Source organism: Tinamus guttatus, unplaced genomic scaffold (genome assembly GCF_059628265.1).
Source record: "Tinamus guttatus ecotype Peru unplaced genomic scaffold, ASM5962826v1 Tinamus_guttatus_pri_ptg000397l, whole genome shotgun sequence".
NCBI lineage: Eukaryota > Metazoa > Chordata > Aves > Tinamiformes > Tinamidae > Tinamus > Tinamus guttatus.
The window spans coordinates 1,322,272-1,336,807 of NW_028288931.1; the positions used below are offsets into that span (position 1 = coordinate 1,322,272).

A 14,536-nucleotide genomic window follows, 5' to 3' on the forward strand; every position below is an offset into this window, starting at 1 on the left:
CGCATGGAGGCCGGGGGCTGCTCACGCTCCCGGGGCAGGATTCACTCTGGTTCCAGAGAGGAGCATCCCTGTGTGAGCAGGATCCTTGCGCGGCCGCCTGCTCCGCATCCCGCGTGTGCCACCCACCGGGTGGACTTTGCTCTGCGGCACTGCAGCTCCCTCCCTGTGCCCGCGGGAGAGGCTCCAGCGCCTCCGGAGCAGAAGGAGACGGGGCCGGACGGGGCCGGGCATCGGGCGGCTCAGGGGATTGCGCTGCGGAGTGGAAAATACCAGCGCCGGGGGACTTGGCGAGGCGTGACCTGGCCGAGCCGGTTGTCCTGCAGCTCTCCTTGGGGTCAGGACAAGCTCCTGCAGTGCAGATCCTGCTCCCAGCAGGAGCCGGCCGTCCCAGGAGGCAGCGCAGCCTGGCAGGAGCACAAGGACACGGGGAGCGGTGACCAGGGGTGACCGGGGCACTTCTTGTCCACTGAGGGTCTTGGAAAACGCGTGACTCACTCTGGATTCCTGTCCATCCTGTCACGGAGAGATTGTGTTTTCGGAGACTGCCGGACTCCGGGCTGGACTCAGTTCCTTCCGGAGCCGCTCGGCAGCCCGCGGCCCTTCCCTGCTCCGCGCTCGCAGGAAAAGGCCGTGCCGAGAGCCCCGGCCGAGCAGCCAGGCTGGCCCCCAGGGGCTCTCCTGCAAGGTCCCCCTTTGGGTTGAGTGTCCCATGGCCCCCAGGGTCCTGTACGTGCCTGTCCTGGCTCCTGTGGTGCCCGCAGCACCTCCCTGCCTGGCTGCAGCGCGGCATCCTCCAGGAATCCTTTGGCAAGGGCCAGGAATTGCTAAGTGCAGGGCAGAAATGAGTGCCAGGACATGGGAACTCTACTGAGCCAGGTGCCTGGGGGGAAACCCTGGGAAAACCAGTTGCATTGGGAGCCCTGGCAGCTGGGGAAGTGGGACCCGCTCCGCTGGCAGCAGGATGTCCCCATGTGTCTCCAGCACGGGAGGGCTCAGTGCTGCGGCTGGGATGCTGCGGGGTGGGTGGCGGGTTGGTGGCACCCGGCTCCTTCCTGGGACGGGAACGCCGCGCAGGAGCGCAGGAGCGGGGCGGCCCGCGCCGTGACGCAGGCTCCAAGGTCACCTTCGCCCCGGCACCTCCGGCTGCGGCTCAGGTGAGCGCGGTGGCCCGTGCCAGGCGGGGACCGGGACCGGCAGCGCCGCGGGGCCGCGCCGGCCTCGCTGCCCCGGGGGGTCGCAGCCCCCGCGCCCGTTCCCGCCGCTTCGCGGCTGCCCCCCCGGCACCTCCCCGCGCCCCCCCTCGCCCGCCCCCGGCCGGGGCGAGGCCCCGGGGGCCGGGCCGATATAAAGGAGCGGCGGGGCCGGAGGAGGCGCTCGGCGGCGGCAGCGGAGCGGCGTGCGCGGCGGGGCTGCAGGTAGGGTCCCGGTCCCGGTCCCGGTCCCGGTCCCGGTCCCGGTCCCGGTCCCGGTCCCGGTCCCGGTCCATTTTCCGTCAGGACACGCCTCTCCATAGCCCTGCGGAGCAGCGGCGCGGGGAAGGGGGTCTCGCCCCATGGGTCCCCTCCATCCCGCCCCGGAGCAGCTCCCGATCGTGGCGATTTTCTCCCCGCACTCCCGAGTCCGCGGTGCGGCTCCCCCGGGAGGCGCCTCCTTCCCTTTCCCGGCGCTGCCCCGGGCTGAGACCCGGGAACTCATTGCACCCACGGTGGGGCAGGGTGCGGGGCTTGGCACGGCCGGTGAGGGGGGGTCTTAGCCGCAGCTGCATCCCCTGCCGCCCCCGCACCCCTCGGGACCCCCGTCCTGCTGGGACACCGCTTTGCAGGGGGCAGGTTCGGAGATCTGTGTGGGCACCGTGGGGAAGTTTGTGCCAGCGCAAAACAGAAGGGAAACCATAAATTGGACTTGCAGAAGAGGTGGGGTGAGAAGAGAGGGGCTGCTGCAGGGTGCTCAAAAGCTTCAGATTTACCATTTCCCTTCTGTTTTGCCCTGGGACAAACTCCTGGTGCCATCGGCGGGTGGGAATACTGAAACATTGGGGGGATCCCTCCTACTGCCCTGCTCATCTTCCACCAGCGCCTTTGGCGGAGACTCTGTGCCCAGCCCGTGCCCCTCTGTCCCCACAGCAGCGGCAGGTCTGGGGGACACGGGTGGCATCATGCGCCTGCTCTGCGCCCTGCTCATCCTCCTGCCCGAGGCGGCGGCGTCACGGACGCGCCGGGAGCTCGCGCCGGGCTTGTACGAGCACGGGGTGTACGACGCGGGCGGCTCGTACTGCGAGCGCGGCGACGTGTGCTGCCGCGGGCGCGACGACGGCTGCACCGTGCCCTACCTCGACACCATCTGCTACTGCGACCTCTTCTGCAACCGCACCGTCTCCGACTGCTGCCCCGACTTCTGGGAATACTGCCTGGGCATCCCGCCGCCCTTCCCCAAGGCGCACGGTAGGGCCCGGCACTGCGCTGCACGTGGGGGTCTCCGGCCGTGGCACCTACCTGCACCACGGAGCAGGGATGTTTGTGCTCATTCCCGGCTTTCCTGGGCATGGAGCGTGGATGTGCACGCTCCCGGGTTTGCTGGGCACGTCTGGGCCGTGCACGTGTTGGCTGGGCCTGAACCCATGTGGGGGGCGAGCGGGCAGCACAAGGAAGCCTAAGAAATCCCGGCAGAGCAGAGCAGGCGCCTGGGTAAACCAGGCTCTTTATCCATGTCAGGGCATGCGGCAGCACCGTGTTAACCCTCTCCACGCTGCCCCTTCCCATGGGATGAGCGGTCAGTGCAAGGGGCACCGGGGGGTGGCAGGGACACGATCGCAGCCGCGCGCTCGGCTCAGCGCCCGGCTCCTCTGCTCTCTCCTGCTCAGGTTGCACCCGCGCCGGCCGCAACTACCCGAGCGGGGCCACGTACCGCGAGAACTGCAACCTGTGGTGAGTGCCCCCGGCGCAGGCGAGGGGCGGCTTGTGAGCACCTGCCCGGGGGTGCCCGCGCTGGGTGGCAGGGAATGGTGCCAAGGGCCTCTGCTCTGGCGTATTCCGGTGTGGGGAGCGCAGCCCCCGGCACCTGGATGAGCTCCCAGGTTTCGGAGCGTGCCACGTGGGAGCCGCTTTCTCTGCCGTGTTAGCGCATGGCTGTGTGGGCTGCTGCAGCCTTCCCGGGTGCAGGCGCCACTGCAGCCCATGGGGTTTATTTTGGCTGCACTGGTCCACGGGCGACTTGTGCAACGTGCCGGGACCCGCCGGACGCCTCCATCCACCTTTGGTGCAAGCCGCGTGCGGCAGCAAGCGCCTCGTGGTAACGAGCAGACCGGTCCTATTGCCGTGGTGGAGTTAATGGCATCTCCCCGGCGGGGAGAACCTGCAGGCGCAGGAGGCGGGCGCCTCGCCGGCGAGCAAACACCCTGCGGCCGGCGGCCCCGCGAGGCGCGGCGGGCACGGGACATCAAAGGCGGCAGCGGGGGCGAGCGCAGGGCGTGCACGGGCGCGCGTCTGCACGGGCGCATGTGGGCGCGCGGCCTGGCCGTCCCCATTCCGCTGCATGGAGCCAGCCCGGCGTTTCTCCATGCCTTTGGAGCGGGTTCGGAGCTCCGGGAAAGGCCGCGGCCCCGGCTGCAGCACCGGCCCTTGGGGGCTGATGCTCTCCTGCCAAAGCCTCTTTCCCGGCTCTTGGCACATGGAGAGCTCCTCCGGGATGGCCCCGTCCAGCCCCTGCTCCCTGCTGGGGTCCTGCAGGGCTGGGAGCAGCAGCGAAGCCGGGAAGAGATGGGAGGAGCTGAGGCTGCGGGCCCAGGCGTCCGGCGCCCGTCCCCGAGGAGTTAACAGCGCAAGGCCGGGTCAGCGGGACCGCGCGGCCGGAGACGCCGCGCGGGGCACAAGGGCTCCCGGCGTCTTACGGGCTTTTTCCATTGCCTCAGAGGCTGCACGGGGGGAGCGCGGCTGGGCCGGCCGGAGGGCTGGGGGGGGTTCTGCACCCTGCGTCTCCAGGCCCTTTCTGCGCCCGAGTGTCCCCTGCAAGGTGCCTTGCAGCCCAGTGTCCCCTGCAAGGTGGCAGGCGCTGCAGGTGCATGGCCCTGGCAGGGTGATGGTGCAGGGAGCGGGTCTTGGTGCACCCGTCCTGTCCCTAACCCTGCCCTCGGGGGCAGCCTGAGGGTACCGGGCCCAAACGGCCCCGTGGCCGGGATACGGAGCTGCTCCGGCCGCAGCACGGAGCCTTAAAAGGGAAGCGCGGCTGCGGGCGGGATGCCAGGGATTGCTCGGCCCCGCGCGGGGGGGAGCGCGGCCTGCTGCTCCGCGCCGCCACCGGTGCCACCGTCCCCGGGCCACCGCCGGGGCCACCCCAGTGCCACCCCTTGTGGGTCTCTAATGTGAGCGCCCTGGGGATGCCTGGTGAAGGGTCCCGCTCACAGCCCCCCGGCCAGGCCTGGCTCCAAGCCCTGCGCTGACATTCCCCGGTCTGGCTGGTTTTCAGCTTGTTTTCTGTCCCATGCCCCGGCTGCCCTCGCGGCTCCTGCAGGGACCGGCTCCAAGGGGCCCTTGGCCACGTCCTGGGACAATCCTGGTCCCTGAAGTGGCACTGGCGGCGCCAGCGTGGGGGTGGCAGCACCCAGCAGGCTAAAGAGGCTGCGGTGACGGTCCCCCCCATCCAACCCGGTCCCACTTGTGTCCCCCAGCACCTGCAGCCAGGGCGGGCGCTGGGACTGCGAGGACCATGCCTGTCTCATGGACCCGGAGCTCATCACCGCCATCAACAGCGGCAATTTCGGGTAAAACCCACCGGCTGCGGCTCGCGGAGCCGCACGGCAGCGGGGAGGCTCCATGGGGCGCCTTTTGGGACACCCGCCCTGTCCTGCGCAGCTGGAGAGCCACCAACTACAGCCAGTTCTGGGGCATGACGCTGGACGAGGGCATCCGCTACCGCCTGGGCACCTTCCGCCCGCCGCCCACCGTCATGAACATGAACGAGCTGCACGTGAGTCCCGCTCCGAGACAGCAGCTCAGCACATTCCCCCTCGCCAGGCCGGGCCCGGCGCTGTTGTTTTTTCCCCCCTTCCCTCCTTGCGCGTTTCCCATCGGAAAAGCCGCTGCCGGAGCTGCTGAGTCGGCAGAGCCGGCGCTTCGCTAGCGGGATGAGCCCGCGGGGTCCGGGCCTGCCGGGGGGGCTGCATCCCGGGGGATGGCGCAGGGGACACCAGGACACAGCGGAACATCCCATCCGTGGGTCCTGCTGCCCCCATCCTATGCCGGGAAGCCGGAGCCCCCGGCACTGCAATTCCAGCTTTGCCCCCCCGGCTGCCACGGCCTTGACACCCGCCGAGGCCGTTCCTATTTTAGAGCCGCTTCCTGAGCCGCGATAAAGCCGCGTCCTCCCCGGGGGGATGGCGGGGTGCGGTTTTCCGCTCCGGGGGGGATGCGGGAGCGGGATGCGCCCGTGCAGCCCCGCGCCGCCCCCTCGCAGATGCCCATGGACTCCAACGAGGTCCTGCCCCGGCACTTCGATGCTGCCACAAAGTGGCCCGGCATGATCCACGAGCCCCTGGACCAGGGCAACTGCGCCGGCTCCTGGGCCTTCTCCACCGCAGGTGAGCGAGGACGCGGTGGCCGGGGGGACCGCGGGCCACCCACCCCGTGGCACCGCGTCACCCCCGCGCCCGCTGCAGCCGTCGCCTCCGACCGCATCTCCATCCACTCCATGGGGCACATGACGCCCGCGCTGTCGCCCCAGAACCTGCTCTCCTGTGACACCCGCAACCAGCGCGGCTGCGGCGGCGGGCGGCTCGACGGCGCCTGGTGGTACCTGCGCCGGCGGGGGTGAGTCCGTGCCATGGCCTGGGGACACAACCCTTCGGTGGCCGTGGGGACACCTGGGAGAGCTCCAGGGATGCTCTTGGCAGCCACCACATTGTCCTCCCCATGGGGCTCCAAGTGGGGATGGAGACGGGCATAGATGTGTGCCCACTCGTCACCTTGTCCTCCCCATGGGGCTCCAAGTGGTGATGGAGACGGGCATGGATGTGTGCCCACCCGTCACCTTGTCCCCATGCGGCTCCAAGTAGGAATGGGGATGGGAATGGACATGTGCCCACCTGCCACCTTGTTCTTCCCATGGTACCCCAAGTGGGGATGGAGATGGTCATGGATGTGTGCCCACCCGTCACCTTGTCCTCCCCATGGTGTTTGTGGGGCTCCAAGTGGGGATGGAGATGGGCATGGACGCGTGCCCACCCGTCGCCTTGTCCCCATGGGGCTCCAAGTAGAACGGGAATGGACATGCGCCCACCTGCCACCTTGTTCTCCCCATAGTACCTCAAGTGGAGATGGGAATGGGCATGGATGTGTGCCCACCCATCACCTTGTCCTGGTGATAGTGCCAATGGGGCTCCAGGTGGGGATGGAGATGGACGTATGCCCACTTGCCACCTTGTCCTGCTCACAGTGCCCACGGGGCTCCAGATGGGGACGGGGATGGATGCGCACCCACCTGCCACCTTGTCCTGCCCGCGGGGCTCCAAGTGGGAATGGGGACGGGGATGGCCGTGCACCCACGTCACCACGTGCCACCAACCCTGTCCCCCGCGCAGGGTGGTGACGGACGAGTGCTACCCGTTCACGAGCCGCGGGAGCCGCGCGCCCGGGCAGCCCTGCATGATGCACAGCCGCTCGACGGGCCGCGGCAAGCGGCAGGCGACCGCGCGCTGCCCCAACCCGCGCGCCCGCGCCAACGACATCTACCAGGCCACCCCCGCCTACCGCCTCGCGGCCGACGTGAGTGCCGGGAGCGGCAGCGTGGGCGCCGCGGGAGCCCTTCCCGGCGGGAGCTGGAAGCAGCGCGGGGTGGGGTGGATTCCTCTCCGGAGCCAAGTTGGAAGCGGAGCAGGGAAAAACCCATTCGGCCTCGTGTGGGTGGCCCTGACCCCAGCAAGGATGCGGGTTTCCGTCTGCTGCGGGGACCCGGTTTTGGGTGCCAAAAAGGCTTTTGCATGAGGCTGCAGGGGACGGGGGTCCTGTGGCCCCTGCCGACCCCCTGCTCTGCTTGCAGGAGAAGGAGATCATGAAGGAGCTCATGGAGAACGGGCCAGTGCAAGGTAGGGGTCCCCCTGGGCGCCCCAGGCCCAGCTGCTGGGGACCGCAGGGTGCCCTGGGGCCACCATGCATGTCCCTTGCACGCAGCCACATTTGCTGCTCCTGCGCGCTCACTGCAGCTCCCAGCGGGAGGTGATGCATGGGGGCCATTATCCCCTTTCCCTTGGAGCATGGAGCCTGGAAAACCTCCCGCAGGGGAGGGAAATCCAGCACCCCCGTCCTGCTCCATGCTCCCTTTCCCCCGTGACTCTGCTCCCGCCGCAGCCATCCTGGAGGTGCACGAGGATTTCTTCATGTACGAGCGCGGGATCTACCGGCACACGCGGGTGGCCGAGGGGAAGGCGCCCGCGCACCGCCGCCACGGCACGCACTCCGTCAAGATCACGGGGTACGTGGGGCCACCGCGCGCCCCCCTCGCACGCCCCCGTGGCCTCCGGTGCGGGAAAGGCGGCCGCTTCCTCCCGGCCGTGCCGAGGAAGCCGCGCAGGAAGGAGGCGGCCCCGGCCTGCACGGGGCTCACAAGTGCGGCGAGCGCGTCGTTCTCAGCACCCCTCCCCAGAGCCCCCCATGATTCCAATGGGGTGTAGGGTGCTCCCCACAGTCACCCCCCGTGCCCTCCCTGCTGCAGGTGGGGAGAGGAGCAGATGCCTGATGGCCGGACCCAGAAGTACTGGGTGAGTATTTGGGGGGTGTCACGAGTTTGCTGAGGCTCAGTCGCCCCCTCCACTTGAACCCCCAAGGGCTGCAGGAGCTGCTGTCACCTGCAGGAGGGAGTGGGCTTGGACGGGCTCTGAACAGTGCCTGTGCCACCCCCCTCCTCCCCAAATCCAGACGGCTGCTAATTCCTGGGGGAAGGATTGGGGCGAGAACGGCTATTTCCGCATCGCCCGCGGCGTCAACGAGTGCGACGTGGAGACCTTCGTGGTGGGCGTGTGGGGCCGCGTGGGCGCCGAGGACATGCACCACCACGCGTGAGGGGACGCCGGGGCCCCTGTCCCCACCCCCGCTGCCGCCTCCGCCACCGCCGCGGGCGCCGCAGGTGGCCTCGGCCCCCCCGGTGTCCCCTCCCCGTCCCGGCGCTGCTGACGCGGCGGCCGCGGTGCAGCGGCCCGTGCAGAGCCGCCCGCCTGCCCCGGGGCTCCGCGGCCCCCCGGCTCCCTAATCCCGGGCTTTGTCGGGAGCCCCGTGTTGTTCCCGCGCCTGGCGCTGCCCGGCACCCGGGCCGGGGGGGGGGGATCCCAGCAGGGCCCCCCCTCCCGCCGATCAGGATCATCCTCCCGCCGGGATGCGGGAGCGGGGGGCAGAGCGCGGCGCGGGGGTGACGCCGCATCCATGGTGCTACCCCCGCTCCCCGGTGCCCGCTGCGGGGGGAGGGGTGAAGGGGAGGGGGGGGGAACTGGTCTTTATTATTGTTGTTTTTTTTGTATTTATTTTGCTTTTTATTATTTGTAAATAAACTTCTTGAAGGCGCTGCTGGGTCCCGCGCAGGCTGGAAGTGCAGTAAGCAGGGGGTATGTGTGCTCGGCACTGCCGTGTGTGCCTATACATCTACGTGCATAGCCATATATACATCTGCACGTCTATATGTAAGTGTGCAAGCTGCGGGGGGCGGGAGTCCCGTCCCCCCTCCCGGCTCCGCACACATCAGGGGGCTGCAGCCCCTTCCCTGGCAGGGAAGGACCTGCTTGGATCATATATATGTGTGTGTGTGTATGTGTGTGTGTGTGTGTGTATATATATATATATATATATATATATATATATATGAATATATATGTATGTGTGTGTACATATATATATATATATATATATATATATATACACACACACACATATATGTATACACACACACATATATATTATTATATATATGAATATATATGTGTGTGTACATATATATATACACACACACATATAAATATTTATATATAAATATATGTGTGTGTGTGTGTGCATGTGTACATATATACACACACATACATATATATTCATATATATATGAATATATGTGTGTGTGTGTATATATATGTATGTGTATATATATATATACACACACACACACACAGATGTACATGTGTGTGTGCATTATGTATGGGTGTATGTACATATATGGGGGGGGTATGTGTATATATATATGGGGGTCGTACCGTGTATGCATATGTGTATATAGACATGTAGGTACGTGTGTGTTATATGTATGTATATGTAACTGTTGGTACATGTGTGTCTGTGGGGGGGTATATGTGTATATAGAGAAATATAGCTACGTGTGCATGCACATGGGTGTGCACAAGCATATATATATATATATATATATATATAAGCGTGTGTACATACACATATGCACGCGTGTGTGTATATGCACACATATATATGTACATGTAGGGGGTGTGCGGTGTATGCACGTGTGTATGCAGCGCTATAGGCACTAGCGCTATATGGACGTGTGCGGGGGGGGGGCACCGGGCGGGGCGGGCGGGGCCCGCGTCCTCCTCCCGGACGGCGGCGCCCCCTGGCGGCCGCGCGGAGCCACGGGGATCCCGCACCGGGAACGGGGATCCCGCACCGGGAACGGGGATCCTGCACCGGGAATGGGGATCCGGCACTGGGAATGGGGATCCTGCACCGGGAATGGGGATCCGGCACTGGGAATGGGGATCCCGCCCTGGGAACGGGGATCCCGCACCGGGAACGGGGATCCTGCACCGGGAACGGGGATCCTGCACTGGGAATGCGGATCCTGCACCGGGAACGGGGATCCTGCACCGGGAATGGGGATCCGGCACTGGGAATGGGGATCCTGCATCGGGAACGGGGATCCCGCACCGGGAACGGGGATCCCGCACTGGGAATGGGGATCCTGCACCGGGAATGCGGATCCTGCACCGGGAAGGGGGATCCTGCACCGGGAAGGGGGATCCTGCACCGGGAACGGGGATCCTGCCCCAGGAGCACGAATCTTGCACCGGGAATGTGGATCCTGAACCAGGAACATGAATCCTCCACTGGAAACAAGGATCTTCCACAGATCCTGCATTGGGAGCACAGATCCTGCACTGGGAATGCACTTCCTGCACCAGGAATGTGGATCCCACACTGGGAATGCAGATCCCGCACACGGAATGGGGATCCTGCACCGGGAATAGGGATCCTGCACCAGGAATGCAGATCCTGCAACTGGGAATGTGGATCCTCCGCTGGAAACACGAATCCTGCACCAGGAATGGGGATCCCGCACCAGGAATGCGGATCCTGCACCGGGAAGGGGATCCTGCCCTGAGGACTCAGCCCCGGTAATGCCAATCCCCCCTTCGGAGCCCTCCTGCCTTGGAGAGCCCCGAGGGCGGCACCTGCACCCCTGGGAAGCGGCGCTGCGGCCAGGAGAGCAGCTCTGTGCAACACGCAAACACCAAACTGCGCGCGGAACTTTATTCAGGAATGGCAAATATTAGCTCAAAATCACTTGAGTTTGGCCTCTGCAGTCTGGAGTAGCCAAGACTGCCTTTGGCAGGAAAGAGGAGTGGAATTATCCCTGTTGTGACTGGAGCCCAGTTTGGCAGCAGAGGGAACGAGCGCTCGGACCTTCGGCAACGTGAGGGTGTTCAGGGGATGTCACCAGGACCCAACAACCCCCCCATGCCACGTGTGCTCTGCAGACGAGGCCTCACCCAAGGCCGATGTCACTAGGTTCCAGGGGACAGGTCCCCAAAAGCAGGCTAAGAAAGAGATGTTTCACTAAGGACACGCTGCCAGGCTGAGGGACAGCGCGGTGGCCGTTACGTAAAAGCTCGTGGCTGCTAAAGGAAGATCTAAGCACTCCCTGGGGGTCATGGCACGGGCTCACTGCTCGTTTGGCCATCGCACCACCGCCCTCGAGCGGGGACAAAAAATAATCAGAGCTACGGAAGGATGGGAGCGCAAATAGGAGCTCCCTTCTGCCCAGCAATGCAGACAGGGGGGACACTTGTTCTTCCAGGTGCAGCATCAAAACCGGGAGATGGAGAGACGGAGGGAGCAGAGCTCCCGGGCCGCTCGCGCCCGCGGAGCCCGAGGGCCTCACAGCATCCGTGTCACCACCATGGTGAGGAAGTCCTCGTAGGCCAGGCGCACGCTGCCCGCCAGCGCCGTGTCCTTCTCCCGGAAGGCGTCCGTCAGGCTCTGCAGCTGGAGGCAGATGTGGATGAAGCGGTCGAGCTGGATGCTGGGGTTGGAGGATCTCGGCGCGTAGCGGGACAGCAGCAGCTGGCTGAACTGGGGGCTCAGTCTGTAGCCCATCTGGGAGAGAGCTGGGAATGGGAAATACAAGGATTAAACTGCTCCAAGAAGCCTCTCCAGGGATAGCCGGGTGCGCCGCGGGCAGCGCTCTCGGGACGGAGCAAGCCCAGCAAGGCAGGAATTCCAGACATTCTTCCCCTCCATCAGACACACGCCCAGCATCTCCTCCCAGAAAACTGGCCCTAACCACATGCCATCGGCAGAGGAGAAGGGAGAGAAGGGGCTTCCTTAGGGAAGAAAGTTCACGTTTTGGTCGAGCCGCAGCGCCTCGTCTCCATGCCCAGGGGAAGGCTCAGTGCCAGCCGTGCCAGCACTGCTGTAACCAGCCCGGTGCTCCCAGCACTGGTTTAACCAGCCTGGCACACTCTGAGTGCTGGTTTAACCAGCCTGTAGTTCCTAGCACCGATTTAACCAGCCCAGTGCTCCTAGCACCGGTTTAACCAGCCTGGTGCACTCCCAGCACTGGTTTTAACCAGCCCGGAACACTCCAAGTGCTGGTTTAACCACCCTGGTGCTCCCAGCACTGGTTTAACCAGCCTGGCACACTCTGAGCGCTGGTTTAACCAGCCTGTAGTTCCTAGCACTGGTTTAACCACCCTGGCGCTCCCAGGACTGGTTTAACCATCCCAGGGCACTCCAAGTGCTGGTTTAACCAGCCCGTAGCTCCCAGCACTGGTTTAACCAGCCCGGCACACTCTAAGTGCTGGTTTAACCAGCCCGTAGCTCCCAGCACTGGTTTAACCATCCCAGGGCACTCCAAGTGCTGGTTTAACCAGCCCTGGTGCTCCCAGCACTGGTTTAACCAGCCCGGCACACTCTAAGTGCTGGTTTAACCACCCTGTAGCTCCCAGCACCGGTTTAACCAGCCCAGGGCCCTCCGAGTGCTGGTTTAACCACCCTGGCGCTCCCAGCACCGGTTTTAACCAGCCCAGGGCCCTCCGAGTGCTGGTTTAACCAGCCCTGGCGCTCCCAGCACCGGTTTAACCAGCCCAGGGCCCTCCGAGTGCTGGTTTAACCACCGTGGCGCTCCCAGCACCGGTTTAACCAGCCCAGGGCACTCCAAGTGCTGGTTTAACCACCGTGGCGCTCCCAGCACCGGTTTAACCAGCCCAGGGCACTCCGAGTGCTGGTTTTAACCAGCCCTGGCGCTCCCAGCACTGGTTTAACCAGCCCAGGGCACTCCGAGTGCTGGTTTAACCAGCCCTGGCGCTCCCAGCACTGGTTTAACCAGCCCGGTACACTCCAAGTGCTGGTTTAACCACCCCGGTTCTCCCAGCGCCGCTCCGGCCGTGCATGAGACACCCCACGGTCTCCTTGGTGCCCGGCTGTGCAGGACGGTGCCGTGAGCGCTCACCGGGCTGGGACGGCGCCAAGAGCCGGCGGAGGCAGAGGACAAACCCCAGGGAGGGCCGGCTCTGCCCCTCTGCCCACCTTGCTGCAGCTCCTCGAAGCTGATGGAGCCCGACTGGTCCCTGTCGTACTGCTGGAAAAGGCTCCTCCACTGCTGGATGAAGCGCAGCAGGGCCGAGAAGCCGTACACGTCCATGCGGCCCGAGCCGCTCCGGTCAAACAGATCTGCGGGGACACGAGGGAGCGGGTGAGCGGGGACAGGGCAGGGAGCTGCGAGGAGCTCCGAACGCCTGCGAGGGAGGAGGCTCCAGTCCCTGCAAAGCTGGCGGGAAGCAGCAGCAGGACCTTTGGGTTCGCAGGGAAATTGCAGGATCATTACGGCTGGAAAAGACCTTGGAGATCATCGAGTCCAGCTGTGAGCCCCTCGACACCACCCTGCTAAACCGGGTCCCTAAGGTGACTCCACCGCTGCCCTGGGCAGCGTGTTCCGATGCTCCACTGCTCTTTCCGTGTAGGAATTCTTCCTAATATCCGACCTAAGCCTCCCCTGGTGCAACTTGAGGCCGTTTCCTCATGTCCTACCCGTAGCTATTCCGGAGCGGAGACCAACCCTGTCTCACCACAACCTCCTTTCAGGCGGTTGTAGAGCGCAATGGGGTCTCCCCGGGGCCCCTCTTTGCAGCCCCCCCAGCTGCTCCTCGTGAGCTCCGTGCCCCAGTCCCCTCCCCAGGGGTGGCAGCACCCAAGGGTGCGGGCGGCGCTCCTCACTCAGCATGAGCACGCAGGTGTCCGCGCTGAACGCCGACCAGTTGTTGTTGACCAGCGCTGCCTGCAGCTCCTTCACGGAGATGTACCCGCTGCGGTCCGTGTCCACCGCCTGGAACCAGGAAAACGCCTCCGGATCCACGCCCGGAGGGGCTCCCCCTGTGCGGAGAGAGCGGGACATTGTGAGGACGCAGCCGGCGCCCGGGAAAACGGCCCGGAAAAGCCATTAGCAGCATCGGGGACTTGGTGTGGGAGGCTGTGACAGGGAAAAGGGAAAAACTTTGGCCTCTCGTGCTCCGGAGCTTCCAGCATCCTGGCACAACAACGCAGGCAAAGGGACACCCGGCCGGAGCGTTGGATCGCTGGGGACCCCCTCAGCACCTCCCTCCCCCTCAGGACTTTAAAATTGTGAACTGGGATTTTCCAGCTTCACGGAGCGCAATAATTCCTGGAAGCGGCACCGCTCCGGTCCGGCTGGGCTGGACCCTCCCCCCTGCCCCGTCCGGGGCAACCGGCCCGTTCCCAGGCGGGGAGACAGAGGGATTCGCGCCGGGATTCGGGGGCTCCCTGCGGGAATGTCGGGATCGGCTCCTGCTCCGCCCCCCCCCCCGCCCCGCTCACCTCCGGGGGCGGCTCCTCCGTAGGGCCCGGCCGGGGGGGGTCCGTAGGGGTGTCCGTAGGGCCCTCCGTGGGGCGGCCCCCCCGGCGCCGGCGGGGGGGGGCCCGCTCCGTAGGGACCCCCGGGGCCGTAGCCGCCCGGGGGGGCGCCCGGGGCCGGTCCGGGGTAGCCCTGGGCGGGGAGAGAGCGGGTCCCGGTGCCGCCCTCTGACCCCGGCGCCGCCCTCTGACCCCTCCAACCGCCCCGCCCCCCCCGGTACCGCCCGGTGCCCCCCCCGCTGCCGCCCGGTACCGCCCCACCTGCCCCCCGCAGGCCGCCATGACACCGCCGCCGCCACGGCCCCGCCCGCGGCTGACGTCACAGGCGGGGCGCCCGCCCATTGGCTGCGGCGCGCAGCCGGCCCGCCTCCAGGCGGTGCTGCCCGAGTCACGTGAGAGGGAGGCGGGAAAACGGC

The 14,536-nt window shown here is 65.8% G+C and overlaps 2 protein-coding genes across 2 annotated transcripts; one reads left to right on the forward strand and one right to left on the reverse strand.

The window, feature by feature from the left end:
- Nucleotides 1-2,145: 2,145 nt before the first annotated feature.
- Nucleotides 2,146-8,048, forward strand: TINAGL1 (tubulointerstitial nephritis antigen like 1). The gene is made up of 11 exons (XM_088530970.1): nt 2,146-2,441; nt 2,861-2,924; nt 4,664-4,756; nt 4,848-4,962; nt 5,449-5,572; nt 5,651-5,801; nt 6,572-6,755; nt 7,030-7,075; nt 7,338-7,461; nt 7,702-7,747; nt 7,905-8,048. Exons 1-11 carry the CDS (start codon nt 2,156-2,158, stop codon nt 8,046-8,048), a joined length of 1,377 nt encoding a protein of 458 aa, XP_088387096.1. The 5' UTR covers nt 2,146-2,155.
- A 3,002-nt stretch (nt 8,049-11,050) lies between these two features.
- On the reverse strand, nt 11,051-14,402 carry PEF1 (penta-EF-hand domain containing 1). The gene is made up of 5 exons (XM_088530971.1): nt 14,382-14,402; nt 14,085-14,253; nt 13,467-13,622; nt 12,780-12,923; nt 11,051-11,359 (listed from the first exon to the last, which is right to left on the reverse strand). Exons 1-5 carry the CDS (start codon nt 14,400-14,402, stop codon nt 11,130-11,132), a joined length of 720 nt encoding a protein of 239 aa, XP_088387097.1. The 3' UTR covers nt 11,051-11,129.
- Nucleotides 14,403-14,536: the final 134 nt, after the last annotated feature.

Bases quoted from the DNA above. Each gene is read 5' to 3' on its own strand.
- TINAGL1 (XM_088530970.1), top strand. From the start codon at position 2,156: ATGCGCCTGCTCTGCGCCCTGCTCATCCTCCTGCCCGAGGCGGCGGCG. The intron at 4,757-4,847 runs GTAAAACCCACC...TGTCCTGCGCAG, and splicing joins ATCAACAGCGGCAATTTCGG to CTGGAGAGCCACCAACTACA. The intron at 7,748-7,904 runs GTGAGTATTTGG...CCCCAAATCCAG, and splicing joins GCCGGACCCAGAAGTACTGG to ACGGCTGCTAATTCCTGGGG.
- PEF1 (XM_088530971.1), bottom strand. From the start codon at position 14,402: ATGGCGGCCTGCGGGGGGCAG. The intron at 14,254-14,381 runs GTGGGGCGGTAC...CTCCCCGCCCAG, and splicing joins TGGCGGCCTGCGGGGGGCAG to GGCTACCCCGGACCGGCCCC. The intron at 12,924-13,466 runs GTGAGGAGCGCC...GTGTCCCCGCAG, and splicing joins CACCTGCGTGCTCATGCTGA to ATCTGTTTGACCGGAGCGGC.